This window comes from Amblyomma americanum, chromosome 11 (genome assembly GCF_052857255.1).
Source record: "Amblyomma americanum isolate KBUSLIRL-KWMA chromosome 11, ASM5285725v1, whole genome shotgun sequence".
NCBI lineage: Eukaryota > Metazoa > Arthropoda > Arachnida > Ixodida > Ixodidae > Amblyomma > Amblyomma americanum.
In genome coordinates, this window is record NC_135507.1 from 89,691,033 (window position 1) to 89,706,738 (window position 15,706).

The 15,706-nt window shown below is 50.5% G+C and overlaps 1 protein-coding gene across 1 annotated transcript in view; it reads left to right on the plus strand.

Moving 5' to 3' along the window:
* The first annotated feature begins 284 nt into the window (after positions 1-284).
* The window catches only part of LOC144109797 (uncharacterized), a 31,934-nt gene continuing 16,512 nt past the window's right edge, over positions 285-15,706 (plus strand). Inside the window, exons 1-3 of the mRNA XM_077642587.1 lie at positions 285-552; positions 6,842-6,942; positions 12,320-12,397. Of these exons, the coding sequence (XP_077498713.1) occupies positions 285-552; positions 6,842-6,942; positions 12,320-12,397 (447 nt within the window). The remainder of the gene's footprint in view (positions 553-6,841; positions 6,943-12,319; positions 12,398-15,706) is intronic.

The window sequence follows — 15,706 nt, forward strand, 5'->3', positions numbered from 1 at the left end:
CGTGCCGCTGCGTACGCAGTGTCGAAGAAGACAAAGGTTTCGCTGAAGAAGAAGCTGCTACGGCTGTGGTTCTGTCTGATGTGCGCATCGCTTCTTTGTTGGCCAATTTAAGGACAGTGAACGGACAGTGTTAGCGACAACCCAAGGCACAAATCCTCTGCTTAGTTTGCTGAATGCCTCTAGCGACAGCGTGTCTATAGCAACGAAAACACCATCTGAGCAAACAGTGTTTCATGAACGCCTGACTCTCGACGTCATCGCAGGGCCCTGTTCGTGCGCGCAGTATGGTGACGGGTGAAGGCAGCTTAGCGTATGAGTTCAGAAGTCAGGACAGCGACTGCCCCGACGACTCGGACGAGCAGCTCTCATGGTCGCCAAAGGGAAAAGGTCTGACTCAGAGTCCACCGCAGAAGTTACAGCCCGAGGAAAACTTCAGGTCTCCTTCAGCCAGTGACGGCAAAGACCACTCGATGGTTGACTGCAAAGGAGGCGCTAAATCTGGCGTAGGCCAGCTGACGAAGAAGTCAGCTCGGAAGAACCACTGCTCAGACGGTGATTCTGAAAAAAAGAGAAGCGCAACTGGTCCTCATCCGAGCCTGAGAAAGGCAACGTCTCAGACTCTGGTGGCGCTTCCTTGGTGAAAGCCGGCAGCGACTCAATAGAAGTGTTTGGCGGTGACCTCAACGAAAAGTTGGCCGGTAAAGCTGATGACCAGGCGCACCTGGCGCGTATGACGATGACCGAACGCAAAGAGAGCTGTTCAGCAGCATTCGGAAGAGAGAGGGCCTGAAGACACGCTTCGGATCAAAAAACAAAGCTGAGTCCAGAATAAGGCACTGAGACTCGTAGCAGAGTTGGGACAGCTCACGTAACATCGTCAAGCATTATCCGCATAGCATTATTCTGGCAAAGTTATCCCGCTGGCATACGCTGTCTTTCCTCTTATTCCTTTGAATGACGAAGTAAATTAAGAACTGTCAGAAGAACTTATCATTTTGTTGTTTAGTTTATTATTTGCACGCAATGCGTGCATTTCGCATTCACTTTTGCGCCGCCACTGTATTCCGGCCTTGCGTGTTACCTCAATTTTTCGTAATGTAATTTACAGTTAGTCTTGACAAGAACTCGTCCAGTTTAGAGCGTTGTGTGCTCAATTGTTAGTGTTAGTTATTTCACAGTCCAAATCTTTTTTCAAAAACAAAAAAAAACGCCCTACAGTGTTTGGGTTATGGGGGTTTGATCTCCCAAAGCGACTAAGGCTATGAGGGACGCCGTTGTGAAGAGGTCCGGAAATTTCAACCACCTGGGGTTCCTTAACGTGCACTGATATCGTACAGTACACGGGCTTCAAGCATTTTTCCTCCATTGAAATTTCCACCGCCGAGGCCGTGATCTAACGCGCACCTTTCGGATCAGCAGCCGAGCCCCATAACCACTGAGCCACCGCGGCGGCTCTAGCTTTCCTTGCAATACACTTAATGATGTCCTAGATGGCGGGCATTGAAGGATTTCAGAGCTTTTTACCCTGCGCCGCTTCTCAGGGATCATCTCAGCAAACCACCAAGATGGAAGCATTACGACCCATCTCCCTCACCTCTTGCCTGATGAAACTATACAAGCGCGTTATCCAGACCTGCCTCCAAAACTACATAGAGGACAACAACCTCTTTACACCCTCTATGATCGGCTTCAGGAAAGGTCTTTCTACGCAAGACGCTTTCCTCCTTCTCAAGGAAGAAGTACTCAGTAACATCCCGAGAGGCGGCGAGCACCTAATTATGGCACTTGATCTGAAAGACGCTTTTGACAACGTTTCTCACGACGCCATCTTGAAAGAGCTCAACGCCCTCGATTTCGGACCCAAGACCTTCAACTACATCAAAACCTTTCTCAGCAACCGCACGGCCACGATTGGCATGGGAGATGTCAGCTCCAGCACAGAGCAGACACCCAACAAAGGCACTCCTCAAGGCTCTATCATCTCCCCTCTCCTCTTCAATATAGCTATGATTGGCATGGCAAAAGCACTAAGGCTATTGAAGGCATCGGCTATACTATCTACGCTGATGATATTACCATCTGGTCTACCTGGGGTTCCCTTGCCGACAAAGAAAACACCCTACAAGAGGCAGCCATTTGCGTAGAAAGACAAGCAGCAAATTGCGGCCTCCGCTGCGCACCCGACAAATCCGAAATTATCCGCATTCAGGGCTATGCCTACAAATCTCCCGGCGACATAGAGGTTTACCTCGAAGGCACGAGAATAAAGGAAGTCCCTCTTATCCGCATCCTGGGCCTTTGGCTTCAGAGCGACAGGAAAGCCAACCACACGTTACAGCGTCTCTAGACAACTGCCCTCCAGATCTCCCGCATGATTCGGCGCATCACTCGCAACCGAAAAGGCATGAGAGAGGAAGATACAATTCGACTGATGCAGGCTCTAGTTATGAGCCGCCTGTCATAGGGTCTCCCATTCCCACCACTTCTGGGGAATGAGCGAGACAAAGCAGACGCCACCATCCGTACCGCCTACAAACATGCGTTAGGCCTCCCGATGTACACGGCCAGCTGCCACCTCGAGGACCTGGGACTGACCAACACAATAGAAGAAATTCGAGAAGCCGTCCTAGCATCGCAAAAGGAACGCCTCCTCATCACCAAAGCTGGATGCGCAATCTTGGAAAGAGTGGGTTCCCCGGCTAACATACGCGCCGTCTAGGACAACCGAGACCTATACCCTCAACTCTGCGAACTAGCGTGTATGTAGCTCCACTCCCGAAGAACATGCAGTCGAACTCACAAAAGGGACGACAAAAGGCGCGAGTGGACTATCTGCGCCGTACACATCGACAGGCACAAAATGCTGTATACGTCGACGCGGCCATGTACCCCGATTCAACAAACGCGGTGGCGGTCGTCTTGGACGCCAATTTCAAGGAAATCGCCAGCGCCTCCCTACGAAACTGCTCTCCCACAGAAGCAGAAACTGCTGCAATTGCCTTAGCAATCCAGCACGACGAAGCTACGGGAAATGAGTTAAAAATTATTACCGACTTCCAGTCCGCGTGTCGCCTCTTCCTCTCTGACAGATTTCCACACTCCGTCGCTCCCATTCTGACTACCCCGCAAGTTCAAAATTCCACATGCAAGCACCAAATCACTTGGACTCCTGGGCACAAGGGGCTCGATGGAAACGAGGCCGCGGACAGTCTAGCTCGAGGATATACTAACCGAGCGACTAACCTCCCGACCTCACCCATCTCCCTTCTACGTACGGCGAGCGCCTCCTCCTCTGAACACAAACAAGTCTATCCCCCATCACACCGTAAGCTAACGGCGGCAGAGGCGAGGGAATGGCGACAACTACAGACGAACACCTTTCCTAACTTACACAAGTACCACATCATCTTCCCCGACAGATATGACAGAATCTGCCCCTGATGTGGCGGAATTCCAACAACACATCATGTAACATGGGGCTGCTCCAATCCCAAGCCCCCCGAACTAGACAAACATCACTCCGAGGAACAGTGGGAGTCTGCCCTGCTCAGCTCTGACTTGGCAACCCAGCGAAAGCTGATATCACAAGCAAGAGCAACTGCGGTGGACATTGGGGTCCTGAAATAAGGACTCCACCCAAAATCTGTATTTTCGCCTCTCTATCCTACCTTTTTGGAATAAATGTTTTCTACCACTAGTACACTCAGGGATCGGATACAACATGCGTCCAGGAGCAAACGGAAGCATCTTCCCCTTCCTGTGGCACGTGTCATTAACTGAGAATATTTTTGTACTAATGAGAAACTTGAGAGAATTGAGCATAGAATTTAGAGAGAAATCCGTGCACAAATGCATTTTTAGCGATGCGATTTTTCATCAACAGCCGATTTGGTGCTTAGTGCTGAAGCCCGTCAGATTTTCAAACGATGTACAGGGGCGTGGAATGAACGTCGCTTTTGTGCCGCTACATTTGCGTTTACTCCATGGTTAGACATAGGAGAAACCCTGCAGAAGAAAGTGTTGAAGCAGCAGGCCACAAAAATTACGTAGACACTTAAGACTACTTACGTACGTTGAATGCAAATTATTTCTTTTATTTAACTCCCTTTATAGTTTTATTTATTAATAATTAATAAAAGCTTAAATTCTTTGCGAAGTAGCAGCGGAAGCAACTGCTATGCTGCGAGCAAGCGTATAGGCCGTAAGGTAAGCTGCTCCGCCCTGGAATCCATTGCGCCAGTCTCTCCATCTTTTTTCTGAGTTTCTAGTTGGGATTGTGCTCTGCCCTGGTCGTGATGTTTATCTCCATCCGAAAGCATTTTAGGCCAAAAAATTTCCGCTAGTTTCTTTTCTAATAATATAAATTCTCTGCAAACTCATCAAGTTCCCACTTTTCTTTCAGGCAAAGTTTTCCTGAAAAGAGGAAAATTTCTCAAATGCAACATCACATGGTTTGTATGCTCTTGGAATGTTTCATAGCTGTTGGCAGTATGGCTTGCGTAGCAGCTTAGCAGCTGTACGGCGCTTAGTGTAAAAGAGAGACTCTTTAAGGGCGAGAAGTTCGTCTTTCGCCGAGATGTTTCTACGGAATCCAGATTGAACGTTGGAGAGAAAGCCTATTGCTCCTAGGAACGGTTGCTGGCGATTGAGCATGACATGCTCGAATTGCTTGCCGACACAGCTCGTTAAGGAGAGAGGGCGCAATTTTTTACGCGTGAGGGGTTTTCCCGGTTTGGGTATAAATCGCATGCTGGCATGGGTCCAGGCTGACGGCAGCGTCCCAGCGTGCCAGTGGTTATTAAAGAGCTCTGTGAGTTCCTGAAGGGAGACTTCGTCCAGATTGAGTAGTGCCTTGCATGTTGTGCCATCCGGCCCCGGCGCCGTAGAGCGGTGAATACTAAAGAGCGCTCGGCGGACTTCGCGTAAGCTAATGTTATCATCAAGTTCCGGGTTAGGTGGAGGTAGATTGGGTGGATCTGCTGACTGAAGGGATATGGGTATATAAGTGTGCCGTAGTTGGACAATTACGTGTGTGCCCTTTTGGAGCTCTAGTTGTATTAGACTTTGTGTGCTTACTTGTGTCTGACATTTAATGGGTTTTTGTATCTAAGAGAGCGCGTAGGATGGACCACGTGTGTTTAGTGCTTAATGTATCCTTTAGGTTTTACAAAAGGTTGTCCAGTTTGCGCGGGCTAGCGTGTTCGTGTTGTCTTCTGCCTCACGAGTGAGAGCGGCTGTGCGGAGTCTCAACTTACGATTGGGCCGCTGGTGACGCCAGTGCTTGAGAAGACCCTGTCGGGCCTCCCATAGATGAGCCATAAGCGGATCAACTTGCGGTGCCGTAGGGGTGTATTTAATGTGTTTGCTGTTCGCCTGTATAGCCTCCACGGGATAGTCTGTCCAGGCGGTGAATGTACGCGGTTCGGTAGAATTATCTGCCAAGTATGAGCGCAATTTATCCCAGTCAGTGAGCAGCAATGAAAGAGGGCTGAAAATCTTGAATTGATAAGCAATAGTAGTGGAGACTGGAAAGTGGTCACTCCCAAGGCTGTCGTGGAGCACCGTGTGATATTTAACGATTATTTTGTGTGTGGCCCATGTGAGATCGGGTTTGGGGTCGTGGGTGACAATTGTGCCAATGCGAGTAGGTACGGTGGGGTTTGTGATGAGGCTAAAGTTGTAATCAGCCATTGCGGTGGAAATTAGGTTGCCTTTGGGGGTATCCAAGGTGTATCCTCAGTGCTTGTGGCGTGCATTCAAATCCCCTACGAAAAGGAACTTCGAGGAAATAAAGAACCCCAGGAGGGCCGGAATAACTCTGCCTTTATGTTTGTGATTGCTGTATGGTTAAGAATAGTGAGGCCATATGTGTGCCCTGGAGAGCTGAGCTCTATCACGCTATACTGAGTGCCCTTGCTGTCGGGCGTGTTTGACGGTGTGTGTTCTAGCACCGGCATGGACGAGAGTGTCATGATTGCCGCCCGTGGCATAAGGGCTTCCGTTGGATAACTGTGGATATGAATGCTATTTGTTTCCGTCTATTGCAGAGCGAAGACATGGGGGGATTTGGGGAGTTTTCTATATATGCTGCTAGTTGCGCTTGTTTTCGGCCTATGCTGATACAGCTCTATTGCCATATAATTGTTTCTATTGGTGTAGTGGACTGGCGTCGCCGCCGACCTTTTCGCGTACTATTGTTCTGTGCCATGTTGTTGGTCTGGAGATACTGGATGAGGACAGGCAGCGGGTTGAACATCGCGCAGCTTGCGAGAGGCAATTCCTCATGAGGTACAAGTTCTAAAAGCTTATTGTTGCCTGCTTCAAGTTTTTCGAAATGGGTGTTGATCAAAGCTTCTATCCTGTCAGCCACTGACTGTATTAGCTGGGCCTAGGCTTGTCTGAGCTGTTGCTGCATCGCTCCGAGTTGTTCAGCGGCTATTGTGTTGATTATGCTAGTTATTTCTGACCGAAATTCAGCGGAACGTATGTATTGCTTTCTCGCCTCGTGAGGTGTGATAGGGGGGTCAGGGGTTGGATAAGGGGTTTTAGTGATGGGTGCTTGGACAGAAGAGTCACCCTGTTTAGCAGGGTCAGCTCCTTTCTCGGGTGTAGCGTTCCGTAGCGACAGCGTCCCCTGAGGCTCCTGGATGCGGGCTGCGGATTCACTGGCTTTCGAGGTAGAGGCCCGCGGCTGGGTGGCGTACGTCTTAGTGCCAGTGGGCTCCAAAGCTTTATGAGCGGCGTCCACGGTGTCCACGTACAGTGCGTTTTTCCGCGTGGTTTTTGCTATCTTGTTTGTGCGACGGTTCCTGGTTCTCGGTCTCCATGGCCTGCTCCAAAGGTGTCCGGGCGGCCGTGGTGACCACTGGGATCTCCTTAGTCAGCAGTGGGAGGGGTGGCCATTCATCTGTGCTTCGGTTCCAAGGTTTCTTTGGCGTGCCGGTGAGTGCCTTGCTTCGAGCGTCGGTCTAATTCACTTTCACGAACAGTGACGTGCTATTGCTATATCGCTGCGGTTCTTTCGGCCGGTCGACTTGGGTTTGGTTCAATCTGAACCGATGCTCATTCCCGGGTCGATGATACTTGTGCTCATGCTCGGTCTTGTGCTTCAGCGCGGTCTGTTGCTTCTGCACATCTAGAAGAGTGCTCTGCACAGCAATTTCCCCTTAAGGATGGCGTCGGATTGCGGTTCATCAATTTTTCCCGTCTTTTTTCCTGTTTTGGTGTAATTTTTCTGTCCTGTGGACAGTTTGTGTCAATGGTGGAGTGGTTTAATGTGTCGCAGACGGTGCAGTGGTTTTTGCAATCTACATGTCCTGGTAGAGGATTGCGTATTCCGCAATTGTAGCACCTTTTCGCCTGCGGAGTGGGGCAAGTCTCAGCACGGTTTCCTATTTTCAGGCAGCATCCGCACGCCTGCATCACCGGTCGGAATTGCTTGCACCTGTATTCTGTGCCACTGAGGTAGACAAACCGTGGTACTGCTTTGCCTTCAAAGGTATATAGACATGCCCCCTTTGTGCCGAAAGGCCTTGCGTGAAGGACGTTTCTTCGTGGGATATATTTCCGTGCATTTAAGCAATTCCTCTTTTGTTGGTCTCGGTAAGGCGCCGGTAAAGATGCCTTTACATGAGGTGTCTGGTAATGCTCAATGAGCATTGAATGAATATTCCTTTCCTCCTGGATTGGTTGCCTGGATTTTGCATACCTGATCAGCGAGGTCCTGATCCGGGGTGCTCAGAATAGCGATGTTTAGACCCGCCGCGGTGGTTCAGTGGTTAGGGCGCTCGGCTACTGATCCGGAGTTCCCGGGTTCGAACCCGACTTCGGCGGCTGCGTTTATATGGAGGCAAAACGATAAGGCGCCCGTGTTCTGCGCGATGTCAGTGCACGTTAAAGATCCCCAGGTGGTCGAAGTGTTTCCGGAGCCCTCCACTACGGCACCTCTTCCTACCTTTATTCTTTCACTCCCTCCTTTATTCCTTCCCTTACTGCGCGGTTCAGGTGTTCAACGATATATGAGACAGGTACTGCGCTGTTTCCTTTCCCCCGAAACCAATTATTATTATTATTGCTCCAGCTTGAATCTGACCCTGGCATCGTGGGTTAATTTGCGGCTAGGTTTGAATTGTAAAGCAGCAAGTAGTGACCTACCGGAGTTATGCAGCGTCACCTCTCCGTGTACAGGTATTACGATCTTGTAATCTTCATGCTGTGGCCTCGGTAATTTCACGGGGCGTGCGGGTCGGGATATTTCCGCAGGTTTGTGTGCTTCTGCCTCCGTTACAGGTTCGAATCGTTTTTTTTCGTCCGTCGATCATCCTGAACCATGGCGTGGCCTTCGGGCCGGCATCAGTCATGTCTCGTGTCGTCCAGTTGGAATACGAGTTGGAGAACGGGTCCTCTTGCGGCGTCCCGAGCGGTATAGGCCCTCCTCAGGTGTGTGAGTTTTAGAAATTCTGGGTGTGGAGTCCCGAGTTTCTATGTCGTCAAGTTCGTGGACTCTCTCCGGTGCCATCGGCAGCGAGCTCGACCCGGCGCGGCTGGATGTTAAGGCTGCGGCATAGGCCTTATGATGGGTTGACGTTGAACAGCGCTTTGCCGTGCGCCGCCAAGGGGAACTACGCTTAGTGCGGCGACTCCGCCTCTGAGGTCTTCGTAAGCTGCTGGTGTAAAATACAGCGTACTCACGGGCAAATAAGCCCTCGTCATGGTCACTTGGGTGTTCACGAAAGCCTGATGTAGGAATTTTGGCATTATTAATGGTATTTGGCAGAATAAAACAGGGAATTCGCAGAGCCCACGTGAAGCGCGTCCGCTCTGCTCGGCGTTCTCCGCGTTCAGCGGAATATTAGGTATGATTCATGCGACGCCTGCCGTGGTTATATGCTTTTTTGGTTAAATGTTAAATGGGTTTTTGGGGAAAGGAAATGGTGCAGTATCTGTCTCACATATCAGCGGACACCTGAACCGCGCCATAAGGGAAGGGATAAAGGGCGGGACTCCGGAAAAAGAGGTGCCGTAGTGGAGGGCTCCTAGCGCATGCGCAGCACGGCTCTCCAAGAATTGCGCTAAACTGCTCAACCTCGGCCTCGGTAGCTCATGCGACAAAATAAAGGGCGATTACACCAGTGGCACTGCCGATGGACATAGCCAGCCGGAACATCTCGAGCTTTCCCTTTGCAGCATTTGTTTTAAAACTGCCGCCGCGCTCCACTCACTCTGGTGCTTTAGTTTCGGGAGAGGTGCCAAAAGATGTAATGTGGTGTAATTTGTTTCTATGCATTTTGGCATCTTACTAAAAGATGTGATGTGGTGTTATTTGTTTCCATGAATGTTGGCATCTTCCCGTGTTGCACTTTTACGGCTGTGGTGTCCAACTCATTTTGCCTTTGTTGGACCCGCTAGGCATGTATGGCTGTTGCGTTCCCCAAACGTGCCGTGTTCAGAGAAGAACGCTCGGCCATACAGAGTAATGCTGATAACCCTTATTAAATGTTCACGTTTTTTAACTCCGTGCATCATGATTATTCAGGGATGCACACTACCTTATAGTTTCAGACTTGGTGTTGTTCAAGCTATTTGGTGAACTAACGCGTTATGCATATCGGGATACGAAGTGATACGCGTAACGCTACTGATGTTGAAGTGTCCACCGTGAAGCGAAGAATTACTTCGCCACTCCTTTCTTTGAAAATAACCGGCAGCTCACTACCGTTGTGCACATGCTCCCACCCAGCAAAGTGCGAAAGAACGCGCATTTCACCTGCATCTATACGCGGCCGCAACTGTCAGGTTCGAACCAGGGTATTCCAGCTCAGTAGCCGTGCGGCTAAGTACTGAGCTTTCGCGGCAGTCGAATCCCAAAGCTACAATATTAATTCACAGGCGCCTTCCGTGAGCGGCGGGCTTCCAAAGCCTCGCGGATTTCGTCCAGGAAACGCTATATCCGGGAGCTGTTGCTTGATAGAATTTCAAAGAATGTTTGCGTGTGTGCCTCTACGTTATCTCTGAAGTTCTGTTTCCAAACAACGCATAAGCGCAACCACACTTATAACGTCAGTCAGAGTGAATCATCAATCATTCACGAGACGACTTTTCAGAGGATCCGAATGCAGTGGACTCGCTCCACATGTGCCCCTTGAATATGAACATCAGGCCAGGCTAAATACTTTTTGGACCTCTTGGAGGACTTTGCTGGCCGTCAGGGTTCCATATTTTTTGCACCATCTCCCTTTGAAGACCTCATAGGCGGCGCCAGCGCGCAATGCCCAGAGCCGCTCCGGCGGCGCACGGCGTGGCAGGGCGTCATCTCAGCGAAGCATATGGATAACAGCGCCTCTTCCGAGCCAGGTCCCAGCATGCTGCGCGCGATGCCTAAAAGCTACCGGAAGAAGTGAGGATTGACTCAGTCGAAATGAAAATCCTGGAACTTAACTCCATTTTGCGAGCAACGCTAGACAGAAGAGGGACCAACAGAGGGGAGGCCGCCAGAGGATACGCACTCCAATTGGCCGGTAAACATCTACAAGCGCACGAAACGCCACGTAACTAAAGGCGATAAAATCGGAGGGGGGGTTCCCTTCTGGCGGCTTCGCTCATCAAGCAGTAGCCGAACCCAATCTCTATAAAGACGCAAGGCTCCGCTGCATCCGAATAGTGACTTCAAGATCGTTACACGGCCGAAGAACGGCAATTTGTCAACGTTTTTCACAAACCTATAAATGTTCAAGCTGTATTTCAAGCCTGTGGAATTCAAACTGAAGATTCTTAATTTCTTGTTCTTCCATGGCTGGGCTCTAGCGTCATGATAATCAGTCTCCTTCACGAGGAGGTAGCCGAACTAAAGTAAATCACTGAAATTATGCTCGAGGGCATGGAATGCCTCCGTACGTGGCTAGAGGAGACGTCTCAAGACAAGACTTGCACTAATTCGACGCCAGCAGCCCGACAGACATGCTCATGGCCAACGTGAGAGTTGGAACCCAAGGAAGTGAAATCCTAGCAGCCCGCGTGCTCGTTACATCAAAGAGAGCGGTCAGCACACTCCGCTCGCCATCGCCTCCCCGTTACTACTAAGAGAAACGTCCTGTTACCGATACCCGAACACGATGAGATTAGAGTCCTTGGTCTCCTTATCCACAAACATCAACGGGGTGATACCACACTAGCAAAACTGCGCAAGTTAGGGGACCAGGTGGTCCGGATGGTCCGCCGGGTTTCCAACAAACGCGGGGGGTTACGATGCAGAGACGCTTTGCGGCTGGCGCATACATTCGTGACCAGTCGAGTCCTCTACTCGACTCCTTACCTCCACCTGCGCAAGTTTGATGAGAACGCCTTTGAAGTGATTCTCAGAAAGATGTACAAGCGTGCCCTCGATCTCCCGATCACCACATCCAACCAGCGTCTCATGGGCCTGGGGATGGTTAACACATTCGCGGAGCTCCGGGATGCGCACTTGACAAATCAATAGACAAGGCTTTCAAAAACGCCGTCGGGTCGCCGCCTATTAGCCCCACTACACATCCACCACCCAACACTTACGGAAGAGCGCGTACGCATTCCTAAAATCTGGAGATACGCCCTGCACGTACGCCCTCTTCCGGCCAACATGACACGTGACGACCACAGTGGCAGGCGCCTTGCGCGAGCGGAGGCACTGGCCCGTCACTATGGGAACAAACATGGCATCTTCTACGTGGACGCCTCAGGCCCTTACCATGGGGGGTGGTACACGGCCGCTGTCGTCCATCAAAAAATCGTGGTGAATGGCCTAACGTTCCGAGCTCAAGACATAACACATGCGGAAGAAGTTGCCATTGCGTTAGCTGCCGCAGACCAGGAGTCGCGAGTGATCATCAACGACTCGAGAGGGGCCTGCAGAAATAATAAACTGGGGTACATTCCTCTCTTTGCGCATCGCATCCTTCAAAACAGTAACTACCTCCGGGCCCCCGCGTCTCGAACGATTGTATGGGCTCCAGCTCATATGGGCCTCGAAGGCAATGAAACCGCAGACGCTCCGCCCGCGCGCTCACTCTCCGGGCAACGCCTTCAGACCCTTTGGATACGGATCCCGAACCCAATCCGGCCCTCACTTTTCGAGAAATTACTGAATTATTCCAATTCGGCCATGCAATTTATCACAAGCCTTGTAAGGGCCTCACAAAGGTGGAGGAACGCACACTCCTCCGCCTTTACACCAAAACGCTGCTGTGCCCGGCAGTTTTAAAACACTGATCCTGCCTGTACAGGAGAATGCTCACACTGTGCGGAGAAGTCTTCGGACATCTTTCACATGGTGTGGGCATGCCAGTCAACCCCGAACCTCGCCCTCAAACCCAACCCCAACCGGGAGGACTGGGAGGCAGCTCTGCCCGGCTGCTCGGACCTGGCAAGCCAGAAGGCCCTGGTCCACCGAGCCCGAGTCGCGGCGGTCGCCAATGGGCTCCTGTAATGAGGAGCCCACCTAGAGATTGCGAGAGGTTGCTCCGGCTACCTCAAGCTTCCTCCCTGAAATAAAGTTTTTCACACACACACACCCCCATAAACAGACACGAACACTATGCTAGGTATGCCAAAGCACCTTACAATGATCAGAGGTGTGCTCAGCTCTAGGTGCACAGGCGCACACTATACCTGCTCTCCACGCTGCGCAGCATGCGGAGAGGCTAAAACGCGTTAAGCCCGACGCTCGCCATCGCCGAAACAGCCCCCTTCTTCTAAATGAAACAAGGAACTGCGAAAAAAAACATCGAATCTTCTGGGCCGAGTAAGCCTAAGCCATATCAACAGCTTTAAATAGCCGCCAAACCATCCAACCTACGAATCCGGTAGTACAACTCGGATCAAGAAACCTCACCGTGCTAATAATAATAATATTGATTGGTTTTGGTGAAAGGAATTGGCGCAGTATCCGTATCATATATCAAACCTCATCGTGCTCTGTGCGGAAATTTCGTTTGCATTCGTGATGCAGGGCGGAACTACACAATCCAACTGAGCGATGCTCCATCCCGACAGTTTTCATAGGGAAGCTGAAGTAGAAGAACCAACGAAGAAGACACCGCCTTGTGGGTATGTAGCATGTCGGCAGGCCAAACAACAACACCCAAAAGCGGCATGTGTCTTGGCCACTGCCCATAAATGGGTATGCGCCATCGTTATTTCATTCCAACCTACCAACAAACCAGACAACTGCGAAGATCAGGTGAGGTGTCCAGCTTTTAGCTTCTCTCACCCAATAATAATAATAATACCTGGCTTTTGGGGAAATGAAATGGCGCAGTATAAGTCATATATCGGCGGACACCTGAACCGCGCCGTAAGGGAAGGGATACAGGAGGGTGTTGGTTGGTTGGTTTTTGGGGAAAGGAAATGGCGCAGTATCTGTCTCAAATATCGTTGGACACCTGAACTGCGCCGTAAGGGAAGGGATAAAAGAGGGAGTGAAAGAAGAAAGGGAGAAAGAGGTGCCGTAGTGAAGGACTCCCGGAGGGAGTGAAAGAAAATGGTTTTTGGAGAAAGTAAATGGCACAGTATACACATATCGGCCGACACCTGAACCGCACCGTAAGGGAAGGGATAAAGGAGGAACATAAAGAAGAAATGATGAAGGAGCTGCTGTAGGGGGGGTACGGAATAATTTCGACCACTTGGGCCAGCTGCTTAACAGGACAGAGGTGTGTACTCCGCATCGCGGAAAGCGGAGTACACCGCTCTGTGCTGCGAAGAAGCTGGCCAGAGCCGTCATACACGAGGAGCTCCAGGACCATCTTCTCGTGTACACCGATGGCTCAGTGGCCCGCGACAGCTACGCTCTTATAGAGGCGACTACAGAGCCAGCAACACGCAGCCTTCCTGGGCTCCTCCACCATGGCGGAGTTGATGGGGATCCTTCTCGGGCTGGACCTGCGGCTCACCCTCTGCCCTCCGCCGCCCAGGAGTGCTCTGCTGTGCGACTAGCGCGCCGCCCTAAGCCGCCTGCAATCCAATTATCCGCTGTACCCCTCTAGGGCTGGAAATTCGCTCGCGCATCGAGCGCCTCGCGCAGAGAGGATGCGCCGTGCGTGCACAGTGGGTGCCCGGTCACTGCGGCATCGCTTGCAACGAAGAAGCTGACCTCGCGACGCCGCACATCAACTACCTGCCAGCGATCTGCTCCTCGCGCTGGAGGACATGCGTGCGGTCATCCACGACCATCTCAAAAAGCAGCACCCCGACTCACGCATCGCAGGACGTGAGCGCATCGAAGGCATCAACGGCTGTCGCGCACTTGCGCGGTCGCAACGTGTAATGATCCTCCGCGCGAGCACTGGCTGCGTGTGGCCCGGGGAACGACGGAAGCGTCATGGAATCGCGACGAATGATGTGTGTGCCGGATGCGGTGCAGTGGAAACACTAGAGCACCTGCTCCTTCACTGTGCCGTGTTCGCCGATGCTCCTTGCGGTATGTATGCGGCCTATAGGGCGCTGGGCATACTACTAGACCGCAGGGCAGTGCGCGCACTCGTGAGCGAGACTTGATGAGCCTCTGTGAATTCCGCGAACAGACGGGCTTGATGTCCCATGTGTTCCCCGCTAGGTAGTTACATGCACTGACCGAACGCTCCGTGAGTTATATCTTGGACGATTAACTGGACGCACCACTCCAGTTTTAGTGAACAAACTGTTGTGCACGGGTATTTTTATTGCTGCATCATGAACCAAGCACGCGCACAGCCTGAACACATTTCGTATTGTGTAAATAGTTTGTGTATATTACACTACACCTCCCCCTATCCTCTCTTCCTGTCCTCTCACCTCTTTGATTTCATTACCGTGCAGTATGGTTTTAGAAAAAAATCGATGCACTGAACTAGCCCTCCTTGCTCAGAAAGAACTCATCCTTGAAAATTTTGAAAAAAAAGACATGGTCCTTGGTATCTTCCCTGATTTTACAAAAGCTTTCGATTACACTAGCCACCGTATACTTCTACAAAAGTTGGAGCATTATAGTATTTGCGGTATAGCCCACAAGTTAATATTGTGTTACCTTCAATACCGATCCTAATGCGTTGTTTTTAAAGGACGCTCTTCTGTCGTTAAACCGGTTGAACTAGGTCTTCCGCAATTGAACATCCTTGGTGCTTATCTATTTATTTTATATATAAATGACATAGTTAACGTTGGCCCAAGTGCTAAGTGCATAATTTACGCTGATGACACGAGCTTATTTTTCCAGGTAGTTCTGTTCCGGATTTGGCTTTCCATGCTAATCGAAAACTTGTCCTCGTTAGTACCTGGGCAGCAAGAAATGATTTAAAATTAAATATTCCAAAAACCAAGGCTGTTATGTTCCATCCAAGAAATAAATTTTATGTATTACCGCCAATTGTCACTGACCGCGTAGAGCTACATGTTGTTAAGGGTTTGAAGCCGCTCAGTGTTTAATTTCTGAAAATTTGTCCTGGGACGCACACATAAATAACCTCCTCAAAAGACCTTCTAAAACTGTAGGTCTCATGCGCAGACATTGTTTCATGTTTCCAAGAGCAGATAATATCATGCTTTACAACTCCTTGTTTTCATCATCACTCAATTACGGCGCACTTGTCTGGGGAGCTACTACGAAGGATAATATTCATGAGCTCCTTTTGCTACAAAAACGTGCCATCCGCACAATATGCAAATCACGCTATTTAAGTCACACGCAGGAGATGTA